Below are 15834 nucleotides of genomic sequence, written 5' to 3'. Positions count from 1 at the left end.
CAGTAATTTTTTCCAACTCAGAAGAAGACCAAAGCCGTCTTCTTCAGCTCCCATTACAAACTCAGTGGTCTGATCACACATGATGTACATCTCCTTATACAGAAATTATGGCACAAAACTGGTCCATGCCAACAGTTATGTCCAGCACATGGTACATGGGTGGAACATGTTTAGAGGCATCTTGATGAAACGTGGGAAAACTAGACCTGGGTTCAATTCCACCTCTGTCTGTGAGGAGTTTATATGTCCTCCTCATGACCACATGGAGTATCCTCCAGGTGCTTCGGTTCCTTCCCACGTTCCAAAGCCTTGCGGGTTAGTAGATTAATTGGTCACATGGGTGTAATGGATGGTACAGACTCTTTGGGCCGGATGGACTTGTTACTGTGCTGTGTCTCTAAATAATAATAAAAATAAACAATGTTGTATATATACCAGAATTGTTCATGGGATGGTAGGCAGAGAGCTTTGCTCTAATTGTAACACATCTTCCTTCGCTGAGAGAGTGTGATGAGAAAGCGAAGGAGGAATTTGCTGTCCTACCTCTGAGAGTGTGGCAGGACAGTGTAGTGAGAACTTCATTTTGCATGTAATCTTTGTGTTCCTGCCCTGGGGCTCTGTACAAGGTGGTGTGGAGGGAGCTTTAGTCAGTACCCAGCCTGTGCAGCTTGTACTCTGGCATTGTGGTGGGGACCCTGCACAGAAATTATGGCGCAGAACTGGCCCAGGGCAAGGTTTTTTCCCAGCATGTATCACATGAATGGGAAATGTTTCAAGGGATGTGGACCAAACATAGGCAAACTAGACTAACCTTGGTCGGCTTGGAAGAGTTGGGCCAAAAGAAGTGTTTCAGTGCTGTATTGCTCCATGACTCTATAAGGGAGAATTCATAACCTGAGGGTGGTGAATCTATGCAATTCATTGCCACAGACAGCTGTGACGGGCAAGTAATTGGGTATATTTAAAGCAGAGGTTGATAGGTTCTTGGTTAGTAAGGGCATCAAAGATTATGGGGAGAAGGCCGGAGAATGGGGTTGAGAGGGAAAATAAATCAGCCATGATGGTGATTTATGGTGGAGCAGATCTGATGCATCAAATGATGGAGCAAACTCAATTGGCTGAATAGCCTAATTCTTATGTCTTTTGACCTCCAAGAGGACAACAACCTTGTCATTGTTCGGAGGCTGGCATGCTTCAATGACCTGGAGGGCTATGTTGGCTAGAGTCAGGGCTTTATCCTTTGGTTCTTGGTATGGACACACATGCTGAGCAGGTCAAAGGGTAAAGGCTAGACAAAGAGTGGTCCACCAGTCCTCCAGGTTTGGGAGAGGGGGTGGGGTTCAGCTCAGGGCTAACAACCCTGACTGGTAAAACAAAACTTATGAAAACAGCTGTGAAGAATCCTTCTACATCTAAATGGCCAAAGACAGACAGAGATCAAGGACCTTCATTTCTGTCCTAAGTGCCAGCGGTGTAACGTAAATAAGTATAGTCTTATAGGCTCTGTGACACAAGCTCTTCCCATCCTTCTTTATTTTATGTTATCACCTTCCACTCCTTTCTTTCTTTGTTCTTCTTTCCCTTAAATGTACAACACATAGATTAATCTCAAATTATACTCGTCTCAAATTGCGACACTCTGGAACTTTTGTGGCATCTGTCTCTGTAGCTTGTGTTTTGCAATCTTTAGGCATTGATGCAAGGCAGGCTTAAAAGAGATAAAGGAAAGGAGTCTGGAATGCGAAACGTACAAATGTTACAACAGCCTCATGTAAACCAATCGGCACTTGGTATGAGTTACTCACTATGAGCAGAGGGTTTAAAGGGACAGGGTGACAAGTGACTGCCATAGCCCTGCATTGCACCTGAGAATATTTATGGCAATTCAATGGGCAATCTGCCAACATCATAGAGACAGAACATATCCAAAATTGTTTTCTAACCACCATAAAAAAGAGGATACAGCTGCTGCATCCATTCTACTTATTGAAAAATGAGGCTCGTTGCCAAGAGCATTTTCCTCAATTTTGACAAGATTGTGCCAACCCTGAAATCAGTTCTTCTAACCTAGTAGTGAGTTAGGCTAATCAAGGTTATGGTTGCACTGTAAGTCTCCTCTTACTTCTACCTGGTGAAGCTAGTCAAGGGACTACTAAACTATTGTAAAGTGCAGCCGCCTTAAAGTGCAGCTGTGTGTTAATGTTAGGATGACACAGAAGCACAATTATTTTGGGACAGGTTACAGTCAAGAACTTAGTGGGGTGCGGTTGGAAAGGAGCAGTTTTAGGAATGCTGGAAGTTCTCCAAGACACCAGTGAACTGAGGTTTCACATTCTACATTTAATGGCTGGTTAGTTATTGGAGGGCAAACCCCAGTTGTTACCATAAACACAAGAGATTCTGCAGAGGTTGGAAATCCAGAGCAACACACACAAAACGCTGGAGGGACTCAGCAGGTCAGGCAGCATCTATGGAGAGGAATGAACCGCCATCAGGACTAGAAAGGAAGGGGGCAGAAGCCAGAGTAAGAAGGTGGGGGGGGGGGTAGGGTCAGGAGTGCAAGCTGGCAGGTGATAGGTGAGATCGGGCGAGGGGGAAGGTGGGTGGGTGGGGGAGGTGAAAATGAAAGAAGAAGCCACGACAGGATAGTTAGAAGAGGTAAAGGGCTGGAGAAGAAGGAATATAATAGGAGAGGAGTGTGGACCATGGATGAAAGGGAAGGAAGAGGGACACCAAAGGGAGGTGATGGCAGAAGGAGTGAGAGGCTACCCAGAATGGGGAGAAGGAAAAGAGAGAGAAGTAATAGGGAGAAATTATCGGAAGTGAGAGAAATTGGTGTTCATGCCATCTGGTTGGAAGCTAATGAGAAGGAATATGAGGTGTGATTGCTCCTCTAGCTTGAGTTTGGCCTCGTCATGGTGTTATCCTCTTCATAAATGCTGCCTAACTTGCTGAGGTCCTTTAGTGTGTGTTGCTCAAGATTTCAGCTTAAATACACCACTGTGCAGCTGGGTGTCGTACTTTCTAACGGACAAACCTCAGGTAGTAAGGATGCTCCTCCCTGCTCCTCATCCTCGACACTGATTACCCCAGGGCTGTGAGCTGAGCCCGTTGCTCTACACTCTGCTGACACATAACTGTATGGCCAAACACCTGAGCAATTGCATCGCTGATAACTTTACAGTAGTGGAGCTCATCATTGACAACAATGAGACAGCCTACAGAGAGGAGGTGGAGGAGCTCGAGGCCTCTGGTGCAAGGCAAATAACCTGTTACAAGACAAAGATGGTTATCGCCCTCAGGAGAACTCACATCACTTACTCCGCTCTTTAAGTCAGTGACACTGCAGTGCGAACTGCATGCGCAATCCCTCCTGGTCCCTGAACACATTATACACAATGGCTCACCTTTTCCAGGAGGCTGAAGAGAGCTGGGTTATGCACATTTATACTCTTGTCATTCAGATGCTCAGTACGGAGCATCCTAACAAGCTGCATCACTGCCAGGTACGGAAACTGCACTGCAGCAGACAGGAAGGCTCGACAGTGGCTCGTCTAAACTGCCCAGTGCATCACCGGTACTAGCCTACCCACCATCAAGGACATAGATACAGAAAGGTCCCGGAAGAGGCTATCAATATCATGAAAGATCCCACCCACCCTGCTCATGCTGGGAGTTTGTCCCACTCCCATCAGGGAGGAATCTACATAGCATCCATGCCAGAACCACTGGAGTCAAAAGCAGTATTTTTCCCAAGCAGAAATACTGATGAACACCTCCACTTACTAACCCACTGTTTCACCAATCCCTCCCCCACCACCACTACTTTATCACTTACAAACCCACTGTTTCACCCCCCACCCCCGCACCACCACCACTACTTTATCATTTCCTGTCAGTCACCTTATGTACAGACACTCCTGTACCTAGTGTCACTTTTTGGACAGATGATCTATATATGAGTGGCAGTTGTCTGTTGTGTCCGACGATGACAAGAGACCTGTGCGGGAGAGTTTTTAGAGTGGAAAAGCCATTACACTGGGGCAGTTCCTCTCTCAACCTCAGAGGTCCGGGTCCAGTGGTATGAACAAGCATCACAAACTGGGGTCTTCCTTGTTTGCAGCGGATGACCATGATGTCTTCTGTGCCTTGTCATGCCCTTTACTATCCACAAAGTGTGGCAGAACTGCCTTCCTGCCCATTGGATCTCACTTTGATCTCATCCGCTCAGTCCGCCAGAACTGACTTGACACTCTAGGTCAGGCATGTCCCATCTCGCCAGGGTATGAAACCTCCCGATCTCGCCAGGGTATGAAACCTCCCGATCTCGCCAGGGTATGAAACCTCCCGATCTCGCCAGGGTATGAAGCCTCCCAATCTCACCAGGGTATGAAGCCTCCCAATTTCACCAGGCTATGAAGCCTTCCAATCTCACCAGGGTATGAAACCTCCCGATCTCGCCAGGGTATGAAGCCTGCCGGCTACCCTAACCTGCTTTAGCCCCCCTTTCGAAGTGGTGAACTGGGTGAGAGCAGAGTGTCAGGTGGAGACCAAAGGTGAGTGATTTATTATCGTGTTATCGTATTGTATTTTTTTTGTGCTGCATTGGATCCAGAGTAACAATTATTTTGTTCTCCTTTACACTTATGTACTGGAAATAACATTAAACAATCTTGACTCTGCAGAATCTCTTGTGTCTAAATCTTGTCTGTCCCCTTAAACCAGTAATGAGGGAGTGAGGCACTCCTGGATGTGAAGTTATATTGGGGTCTTGTCTCCCCATAAACCCATTATCTTGAAGACCATTAGGGAGGTTCTGCTGGTACCCTGAATCAGTATGTATCCGTAGACTACAGATCAGTGAAAGGGGTTATCTGTCTGTGACAGACTTGTTCTGTTTGTGGGATCAAATTGATTGCCATTTTATTCCTAGCAATGCAACCAACTGAGGAAATGCACACTGTGCTGCAACGTGCTCTGGGATATTGAGAGAATGAGAAAAATGCTGTCTGGATCAAAGTATTGGTGGGACATTATTTCAAGTAGAGTTAAAAGTCCCACTTCTATTGGTGTCACAAACAGCTGTTTAAAAGCCCTTTCATTATCCAAAAAAAAGTTTATTGTGTTTAACGGTGATTGTGATATTGAGGGTGCTCTACTGTGGATCTTCATTTACAGTGTTAAACATTCAAAGCCTACCCTGGTAGTTCAGGTATAGATCAAAAATCCTTCTGGAGAATTCAATGAAGAGTAGCACGTTCTGAATCAGGATCAGAGTCAGGTTTATTGTCACTGAGGTCAGTTGTGAAACTTGTTGTTTCGTCGCAGCAGTACAGTGCAGGCAAAACAAGTGACTATAAGTTACAGTATGAATAAATAGAGCAAAAGAGGAATGGTGAGGTAGTGTTCATGGATTAATGGACCATTCAGAAATCTGATGGTAGAGGGGAAGGAGCTGTTCCTGATATTTTGAGTGTGGGTCTTCAGGCACCTGTACCTCTTCCCTGATAGTAGTAATGAGAACAGGGCATGAACTGGATGGTGAGGGTCATTAATGATGGTCCTCGCCTGATCTGCTGGGTTCCTCCAGCATTTTGTGTGTGTTGCCCTTAATGAAGGATACCACCTTTGGAAAACATTCTCGATGGTGGGGAGGCTTGTGCCCGTGAGAGCCGCTGAGTCTGCAACCCTCGAATGCTTCTTTCAACCCTGTGCACTGGCGGAGCAGACTCGTTGGGCCAAATAGCCTAATTCCGATCCTGGATCTTATGGTCTTATACCAGGTGGTGATGCAACCAATCAGAATGCTCTCCACTGTACATCAGTAGAAATTTGATAAAGTCTTTGGTGACATACTAAATCACCAATTTTACTATCTTCCCTCAATCAAAAGCATCAGTGAGTTGCTTCCTCCTACTTGCAGGGTCTTGCTGCGCACAAATTGGTTGTTACATTTATTTCTCTTTGGAATTCCCAAGGGATTTATTGAACAGACTAGGATATTTGTAAGGGAACACTGCATAAAAGCAATTCTTTCTTTCGCTTTAGGGAAAGTTTACTTTTGACTAAGTTATCAGTGATTTTTTTAAAATCCCTCACAGTACAACAAAGGTGCAGTTTAAAAATAATGCTAATCCATTTTTATGTTCAGTTAATTTGGGAGGCCTGATCTGAAAAACTGCGGCCCACCCAGTCAGATTTTGATGAAATATCTGCTTTGATGCAGACTGCCGCTGCTCATGAATTTTTAACCATGTGCAAACTCTCATAAATCTTTCAGCACTGTGGCTTTTTCTCAACGTAATCATCACTTGCTGGAACAGGTGCCGTAAAACATTACAAATCTGGGCCCTTGGGGGCAGCTTATAAACAAAGCAAAGAGATAAACTCTTATGAACCTTTCTGTGGAGTGGAAATTTAATTGAAGCAAGTATGTTGCTTTCTCACTATAATGCATTATGTGTGTATGTATGGGTGTGTGTGTGTGTGTGTGTGTGTGTGTGTGTGTGTTGGTGTCTACTGTATATACAATGCTGTTTGCATTGGTGTGTGTATACTGTATGCATGCAGATTTCTGTACATGTCTGTGTGTCCCTATATGCATATGCCTAAAGGTATGTGGAGCGTTTGCATGTACCCATGTGTTTAAGGAATTGTGTTTCTGTTCTTATCGGTCCTGTGTGTGTCCATGCTTAGCGGTGTGAGTTCCTGTCTCTACTGCTGTTCCGTGTTTGTGTGCAAATGTGTAGAGTGTGTTTGTGGGAGCCTGTGAGTATGTTTGTGTGGCTGTGCAAGTGAGTGTGTGTGTGTGTGTGTGTGTGTGTGTGTGTGTGTGTGTGCGTCTGTTGGTCAGTCTGCCTGCATGTCTGTGTGAGGTTGAGAATTGAGTTGCCGGTGTGGACCTGCAAGGGCGTAGGATGTTGGGATAAGGCAAGGCCATCCATTATTCATCTTGTGTGTCACAGACTGAACCCAGAGCCCTTCCCTGCTTGATCACACTCTGCTGATGAAGGGCTTACGATACTCGACAGGAACCGATCCTGGGCCTGATAATGGGAGATTAAGTGGCTGACAGGATATTTGACTTACTTGGAAGAAGGAAGCTTTTATAAAAATAAACCGGTCGCAGGATGAGTGGTAAGGTTGGGTTTAGCTGACAAGGATTTTGCCAGCAATCACTTTGCAGATTGGCAGGTTACCAGTCAGTGGAAATTCAGTATTTTAAATTAAAGCACAAATCTGAGGATTCACTCCTTGCATTGCATCAGTGTTAAAGTCTGGAATAGATTTTTTTTTAACCTTGAAGTGACATGAGTGACAGAGTAATAGAGCAAGGAGACAGGTCCTTCACCCAACTGATACATGCTGGCCACACATCTATTATGCTAGTCCCGGTTTACTGTATTTGTCCCAGAACCCTCCAAGTTCTTCCCCTCCATGTACTTATTCAAGTGCCTCTAAAATGTTACAATTGTGCCCACCTCAGCCACTTCCTCCAGCAGTTCATTTTTACGTGGGTTAGGGTGGTCCAATATTTTTGTATATATCTAGGCAGACACTTGAACTTCTCAGTGGGACAACAGAGGAAACACTCTAGAGGTAGGAATGTGGTTGGTTTTCCCTTCCCCGTCCCCTTTGGAAGGGGAAGGGAAATAATAATCTACATCACATTATTTGGTCTTGGGTCCCCAGCTCCTTTGGAACAAGTTGTTTCCCCCCCTCTCTTCTCACTATTTCTATTTTAGTTCACAAGTTCCCCTCATTCTCTTTCTCACATTTCCATTTATCCTCATGCACTGTCCTTTCTCCCTGGTTCAGATTCAGACTCATTAATTCACTTACCACATGCACGTTTCGCTGTCCCTCTCGCACAATGCTGCCAGAGTCTTGCGTCTTGGGCGGGGTCTAATTGGCACAGTTTGTGGATTGGACTCTATAGTTCATGTTATGATGTGTCTCTGGTGTCTGGTCACTTTTTTTGTTGCTGTTTGGTGCGATTTTGATCAGGGAGGGCTGGCTCTGCGGCCTGCAGTCACCAAGCGCAGCACTGAACTGAACTGAACGTCCCTGGACTGTTTCGATGGCTTTGTGGTTTGACATTTTATATTCTGTGTTTTTTCACTTGCTTTTGCTGTTTGTGTGATTTGGTTTTTTTTTAATACATTGGGGATTTGATGTTTTTCTTTGAACAGGTTCCATGGTTTCCTTGGTTTGTGGCTGTCTGTGGGAAGACAGATCTCAGGGTTGTGTACTGCATATGTACTTTGATAATAAATGTACTTTGAATCTTTGAATCAAAACATGCAGTGAAATGCATTGCTTGGTTAACAACTAACATAACCTAAGGGTGTGCTGGGCAAATCCGTAAGTGTCACCACACATTCCAATGAAAACATAGCATGCTCACCATGAACAGCAGAAACAACAAAACAAGCCCCTTTCCTCTCTCCCACCCACTTGCATGCATAGACAGTACTCCAACTCCAGGAAAGGCTGCTTCTGGGCCTCCAGCCTCTGGTGCACTCGGGAACTCGCAGACATCAGGCCTCTGATTTTCACAGTGGACTCGCAGACTCACAGACCTACAGGCTTCCAGGCTTCCAGACTTCCAGACTTGTTGACTGTAGTCTTTGACCTTCGGGCTTTGATCTGCGGTGTTTGCCCCAGGACTCTCCGCTGATGTGACCCTGAATTCCTTACTCTCTGTTGCTTGCTCACACTTCTCATTCTCTCTTTAATACTCTCCTCTCCCTCCTTTCCTTTCTTCCCCTGGACATATTTCCTTTCTCCTCACTCTTTCTACCTTCCATCTTCCTCTCTCTCTCTCTCTCTCAACATTCCTTCCATTTCTCTCTCTTTCTCACTTTTCCCACTTTCTTTATTGTCTCACAAACTCCTCCAGTCGGAAAAATAGCTGCCTGAATGTTCAAAACCGTTTCTGATAGTCTTATGACTTGTTAAGACAAGAAAATATTCTGGAAATCTCACAAGACTTAAGCTGATTTTAATCTAGGCTCTAAGTATATTTTAGCCTTGACTACATGTAGATCTAGCATTTTAGCACCTTGTATGGGAGTAAAATGCATGTATCCAAATACACTGTTCATTTTTAAATATTGGATGGGATGTGAATTTTAAGCTGTGTTATCCATTCCCAGAAAGCCTACATATTTTGGTATTTTATATAGCATGTTATGAGTGTTATTTTCTAACTCAACCATAAAGATACGAAGAGAATGGTTAGACATGAGAATAAAATTAATCAGGTGAACTGCAATCCTGTTTTGAACATCTCATCACTGTGGCTTGAAATGCTCAGCACATCATTAACTTGGGGAGTGAAATCTTTCACAAAACTCAGTGGCTGTAATAACTACCTACATCACATTCTTTTCTTACAATAGAATTGAAGTGCTCCCTTTTTACAGCCTTGGGCTTGGTGAAACTTGTTAATGTTTATGTTTACGATGTGTTTCGTGTGCATCTTACAGAATAAGTAGCCGGGATCTGTGTTTGTTGGTGCAGAAGCATTGCAATAGTATGTGATTAGCCCTCTCAGGATAAGGGCCATTACTACCATTTGGGGAGATACGGGAGCCCGATTCCTGAACAATACATGAACGTATGAACATTCCCTTTCTCTTTTGCTCTACCTACTTGCCTACCCACCTGCCTACTTACTTACATTATTTATTTAGGTAGCTTATAGTAATTTTTTATATCATGCACTGTACAGCTGCTGCAAAACAAGAAACTTCACAACATATATCAGTGATAGTAAACTTGAGCCTGATTCTGAGTGCGGAAAAGATTTGTGAGATGTTACCAGAACTTGAGCTATAAAGAGAGGTTTGACAAGTGGGACCTCTTTCTTTGGAGTGGAGGAGATGAAGGGGTAATCTTATATGAGCACTACCTTGCTATTCCTCTTTCACACTACTTCTCTCTATATCTATCTTTCTGTCTATCCATCTATTGCAGCTTTATCTAATGTGTGTGTTTTGCAGTGCACTGCTGCCAGAAAACAACAAATTTCACAACATACTGTACGTCAGTGATAATAAACCAGATTCTGACTCAGTGGTGAACTCTTTTACTTCTTGAGGCAAAAGGTTGTGATTCAGACCTCTGTAGCTCAAAGTTCTCACTGGTGTACACGTGAGCACCACTGAGGGATTGTTGCCTTTTGAAGGTACTTTCAGAGGTGCTGTCCTTCAGTCACCGTAGTTAAAGTTAGGTTATTAAGCTGGATCCTGTAGGCAAAATGGCTACATTATATCAGTAGTTTTAATGAGTACTACAGGGGGCTTTAAATTACTTTAGGACATGTTGAAAAACAACCTCTGCAGATTGATATTATCAAACATCTCAATGAGACTGATGGTAAAATACAACCGTACATGGAAAACTGTTGGTCCAAGATGATTTTGGGAACTTAACAGGCCATACAAAATCTGTGGAGGCGAAGGGGCAGACAACATTTCAGGTTACCTGAAATGTTGACCATCCTTCTGCCCCATAGATATTGCTCGATCCACTGAGTTCCTCCAGAAGTTTGGATTTTGCCCCAGGTTCCAGTATCTGCAGTCTCACGTGTCTCCATAAATTTGGAATGGCTCAATATGTTTTCAAATGCCTCTGAGCTATTGATGCACCTGAAACTGACTATCAGTACATTCCTTACCATGGTCCCTCAGTGACTGATGCTGTACATAGTGTGGCAGACCTGACAGAGAACATTGCCACCAATAGATCTACCTGGAAGATTGGAAATTGTATTGATTTATTATTATTGAGATATAGTGTTAAGCATGACCTGCATACTATTCATGCAGATCAAATTCTATTTATTTATTTATTGAGAAAAGGTCCTTTGAGCCATGCTGCCCAACAATCCCCTGATTTAATCCTAGCCTAATCACGGGGGACAATTTATAATGACCAAGAGTGTCTGGAGGAAACCCATGCAGTCATGAGGAGAACATACAAACTCCTTACAGGCAGCAGCGGGAATTGAACCCCGGTCGCCTGTACTATAAAGCAGGGGTCCCCAACCATTTTTGCACCGCAGACTGGTTTAATATTGACAATATTCTTGCGGGCCGGCCGACCGGTGGGGGCGGGGTTGGTGTTCAAGTAGGGTTAATCTCACCTCAACATGTCTTTTACAGTTAGGGTTGCCAACTTTCTCACTCCCAAATAAGGGACAAAAGTAGCAGTCAAATACAGGACACTTCACCCCAGGAAAGACTACTATGACCATGAAGCCTTGCGCGGGCACCTATGTGCGCATGCGCATACGTGCTGATTTTTTTCCCCACAAATTGGTTTTGCCTTCATCTTCCCGACTATACTGTACATACATTATTTCTACTTTATATAGGCTGTGTATTTATCATATCATTCCTGCTTTTACTATATGTTGGTGTTATTTATTTTCGGTTTTATGTGTTATTTGGTATGATTTGTTAGGTTATTTTTTGCGTCTGGGAACGCTCAAAAATTTTTCCCATATAAATTAATGGTGATTGCTTCTTCACTTCATGCCATTTTGGCATGACAGGTTTCATAGGAACGCTCTACCTTAGCGGGGGAAATACGGGACAAGGGTGGTCCCGTATGGGACAAACCAATTTAGCCCAATATACGGGATGTCCTGGCAAATACGGGACAGTTGGCAACCCCATGTTCAAGTTCAACAGTGCGTGACAGGGAATGAGGAAAGGTGCAGCTGACTCATATCGTTTCCTCGCGGCCCGGTAGCACATGCTTTGCAGTGGTTGGGGACCGCTGCTATAAAGTGTTGTCCTAACAACTATGCTACCACACCGGCCACTCCTTACAGGCGTGCATTGAGGTCTTACAAGGTAAAACAATAACAGACTGCAGAATAAAGTGTAACAGCTACAGAGAAAGTGCAATGTGGGTAGACAATAAGGTGCAAGATTTTAACGAGGTAAATTATGAGGTTAAGAGTCCATTTTAACATACTGGGGAACTATTTAATGGTCTTATAACACTGGTATAGATGGTCGTTGAGCCTTGTGGTGCTTGCTTTGTGGCTTTTGTGTATTCTGCTTGATTGTAGGAGGAAGAAGAGAAAATGGCTGGGGGTGGGGATTGTTGGGATCTTTGATTATGTTGGCTGTTTTATATCTTTCTCACTTCATTTGTATTTATTCTGATGTGAAGCATGGATGAGGTTACCTAACATCGGCAGGAAGCAGTTTTAAGGTCATGAACAGAAATTAAACTTGGTGCCTTCCAATGAAGTCACGATTCAGTCCCAGCTGAGAAGTCTCAGGGAAGGTGACATCATCAGATAGATGGTGACATTTCCTCTTCGGTCATCTTCCTGGACATAGCTGGAGTTTGCCTACTGTGTCAGTGCCATATTGAGTGGGCAAATAAACTCAGAGGAAGCCTTTCTCAGCTCGGGGGCATCATGTTTCCCCTGAGGCAGAAGGGTATGGGTTCAAGCCCCACTCAAGAATCCTGAGGGCAGCGACCCAAGCAGGCACCTCAGATTTCTGTCACGTTTTATGTACCCTTACTGGAAGGTTAAACAAGACTCCATGTGCTGTTTGTTGGATGTATATGGTGGCAGTGTACTATACCAAAAAAGAACAGTGCTTTTACCGAGTCCTGCCCCACACCTCTCTCGCACCCAAGACCACTAATATAAAAGGTTAGCAAGTCACTTGCCTCTTTGCTGTTTTGCATGAACTTGCTGCTACAAATTAATACCTCAATATTGGTGTTTCCTCTCTCCGGTTTTCATCCATCCAGGAAATGCCTCTTGATCATTCTTAAATTTAATGGTTGGCCGCTATGCCTACAGCTGTCAGAGCTCCTGGCTCTGAAAGTACTCTCCCTAAACCTCCACTCCTCAAAGGATTCAAAGTACATTTATTTATCAAAGTATGGATGCTGTATATAGCTCTGAGATTCGTCTTCACCACAGACAGCCACAAAACAAAGAAGACCACTTTTCTGCCTTGAGAATTATGCTGCAGCTTTAAAACTGTGGTTAGGCTGCACCTGGAGAAGTGGGTACAGTTCTGGTCACCCCATTACAAAAAAACTGACCTGGAGGCTTTGTAGTGAGTATTAAGGAGTTTCACATGGATACTTACATTTCAAGCATACAAATTCCTTACAGAAGCAGTGGGAATTGAACCCTGGTACTATAAAGCGCCATGCTAACCATTATGCTACCGTGCCACGCCAAAGCAATGCTCGAACAGTGTTGGGAACATTTTAGGAACAGCTTCTTCCCCACCACCATTAGATTTCTGAACAGTCAATGAGCCCATGAACACTAACTCACTATTTTTGCAAAACACATCAAAGTTGCTGGTGAACGCAGCAGGCCAGGCAGCATCTCTAGGAAGAGGTACAGTCGACGTTTCGGGCCAAGACCCTTCATCCTGATGTGTGTTGCTTGAATTTCCAGCATCTGCAGAATTCCTTGTGTTCACTATTTTTGCTCTCTTTTTGCACAACTTACTTATGTTTTTAAAAATATATTTCTTATTGTAATTTATAGTATATTTTACAGTACTGCAAAAGTCTTAGGCACATATACTGTATATAGCTAGGGTGCCTCAGACTTTTGCACAGTACTGTAGTAATTTTATGTATTGCATAGTAGTGCTGCAGCAAAAAAAAACAAATTTCACGACATATGTGAGTGACGATAAACCTAATTCTGATATGGGTCTCTATGGTGGACTGAGAGTGGGAAGGAGGCAGGGAGAGGGGAATTATGGTTGGGAAAAGGGGAAGGGAGAGGAGACAGAGCGTGAAGCACCAGAGAGACATTCTGTAATGCTCAAAAAACCAGTTGTTTGGAATCAAATATCCTTGCCTGGTGTCTCAGGGCAGAGTGTGTCTGCACCCAAGCCACCTCCAATCTTGGCAATCCTTCTCTGCCACCTGTCCCAAATCCCTCCTGTGGCACTTCACCCTCGCCATTCCTAACATCCTTTACTCCTGCCAGATTTATAAACTCGCTGTCTGCTCCCCCGTTGGCAAATGCAGTACTGTGCAGAAGTCTTAGGCACCCTAGCTGCATACATGTGCCTAAGAGCTTTGCACAGTACTCTATGTATTGCACTGTACCATGCTGCTGCAAAACAACAAATTTCATGACATGTCAGTGTTATAAAGCATTCTGATTCCGACTCTGAAGTGGCTTTCAGATAGGTGATTGAATGGTGCAGGGAATTGAGGGCTAATGTGTAGACTGAAGAAATTTAGTTAATATTGGCATTGTGTTTGGCATAAAGATCGAGGGCAGAAGTGTCCGTTACTGTGCTGTATTGTTATATCATAAGATACTCCTTAAAACCCAACTTGCTTGATGGGACTTTCAGTCATTTGCCCTAGGATCCTCACATGGGGGTTGGTGTCGAACCACATTGGATGGCACTCCAGTGAAGCACTGATATTTCACTGCATTCAGGATGCTAAATTAGTCCCAGTTATTTTGCTGTCATCAGATCCTAGTTAAAAGGGACATTATGCCAAACAATGTGAAATGTGCATGTGACCTCAGCATTAAGATGTGTTAAATGAGGCTTTAAGAGAGAGAGGGAGACAAGAATAGATGTGACAGCATTATGGAACTGTCTCACTGCTCCTTAGGCAAAGGAAGAATATTTATTTCTTGTAGCTGAATGCATTGATGCTACAACCTCTGACAATTGGGGCTTATTAAGCCAATCTGTAGGTCTCAATCATGTTCCAAAGATTAACGGATTCCCACTCTACAGTAGAGTTCACTCTGCTCCTCCCCCCTCACCCAGTGTTAAAGGGAAGTTGGACTTTGCAACAGATTTTTAGGGATTTAGGGCTAGGTGGATGGGTGATTGCTTACTTCTCTGTCCCTTCTGTCCTTTACCTCAGTGAGTCCGGAGGTAAAGGCTCAGAGTTTGAAGACCGAAGTCAGAGGTAGAGGACAGAAGGTTGAAGATCAAAGTCGGTGAGTCCAGAGATCGAGGCCCGAAGTTTGAAGACTGAAGTCGGCGAGTCTGGAGGTAGAGGCCTGAAGGCTGAAGACCGAAGATGCTGGAGGAACTCAGCGGGTTAGGTAGCATCTATGGAGGGGAATGGGCAGATGATATTTTGGGTCGAGACCTTCCATCTTGATGTTTGCTATAACTTAGCTTTTTGGCTTTTGTTTATTTCTCACATGTACATCAGAAGATTAAAACCTGCACTCTTTATTTGGTACCTCCTGTGCCTAATAAAGTGGCCACTGAGTGTATGTTTGTGGTCTTCTGCTGCTGTGGCCCATCAACTTCAAGATTCGACATGTTGCGCATATGGAGGCGCTCTTCTGCACACCACTGTTGTAATGTGTGGTTATTTGAGTTACTGTTGCTTTCCTGTCAGATTGAGCCAGTTTGTCCATTCTCCTCTGACCTCTCTCAGTAGCAACATGTTTTTGCCCACAGAACTAATACAGAGTTTTGTTTCTTGTTCCCAGGAAGAGTGGTATGGATAAAGAGGAGAACCAGAGAGCCCAGGGTGTTACCCATGCCACGGCCCATCCCACACACTCTCCGTCCTGGGAGGAGAAGGTTACAGTGGAGATTGAAGAAGAGGTGGCCAAAGAGGAAGGTAAATTTCATGGCTGGTTAATTTCCCTTTGTTACGTACTGAATTAATCCGAGTGGTCCCTGTGGGTCTGTTTGAGAAGTTGAAAACCAATGTCTGTGAGCACGAGACCAAATCTGAGTCTGTCGCAGGCTGGAGACTGGAGAAGATGGCCTGATCTGGGGTTAGAAGATGGTGTGTATGTGTCACAAAAAACTGTGGGTCAATTGA

General features: G+C 44.1%; 1 protein-coding gene across 1 annotated transcript in view; it reads left to right on the top strand.

Annotated features, from left to right (window-relative positions):
* ccdc33 (coiled-coil domain containing 33) overlaps positions 1-15834 on the top strand; it is a 364562-nt gene that overhangs the window by 111547 nt on the left and 237181 nt on the right. Inside the window, exon 5 of the mRNA XM_072282761.1 lies at positions 15494-15627. Within this exon, the coding sequence (XP_072138862.1) occupies positions 15494-15627 (134 nt within the window). The remainder of the gene's footprint in view (positions 1-15493; positions 15628-15834) is intronic.

The sequence above is a fragment of the Mobula birostris genome, chromosome 18, assembly GCF_030028105.1.
Source record: "Mobula birostris isolate sMobBir1 chromosome 18, sMobBir1.hap1, whole genome shotgun sequence".
Classification (NCBI taxonomy): domain Eukaryota; kingdom Metazoa; phylum Chordata; class Chondrichthyes; order Myliobatiformes; family Myliobatidae; genus Mobula; species Mobula birostris.
The sequence above is the reverse complement of the archived record's forward strand: the minus strand, read 5'-3'. Positions and strand labels throughout refer to the sequence as shown.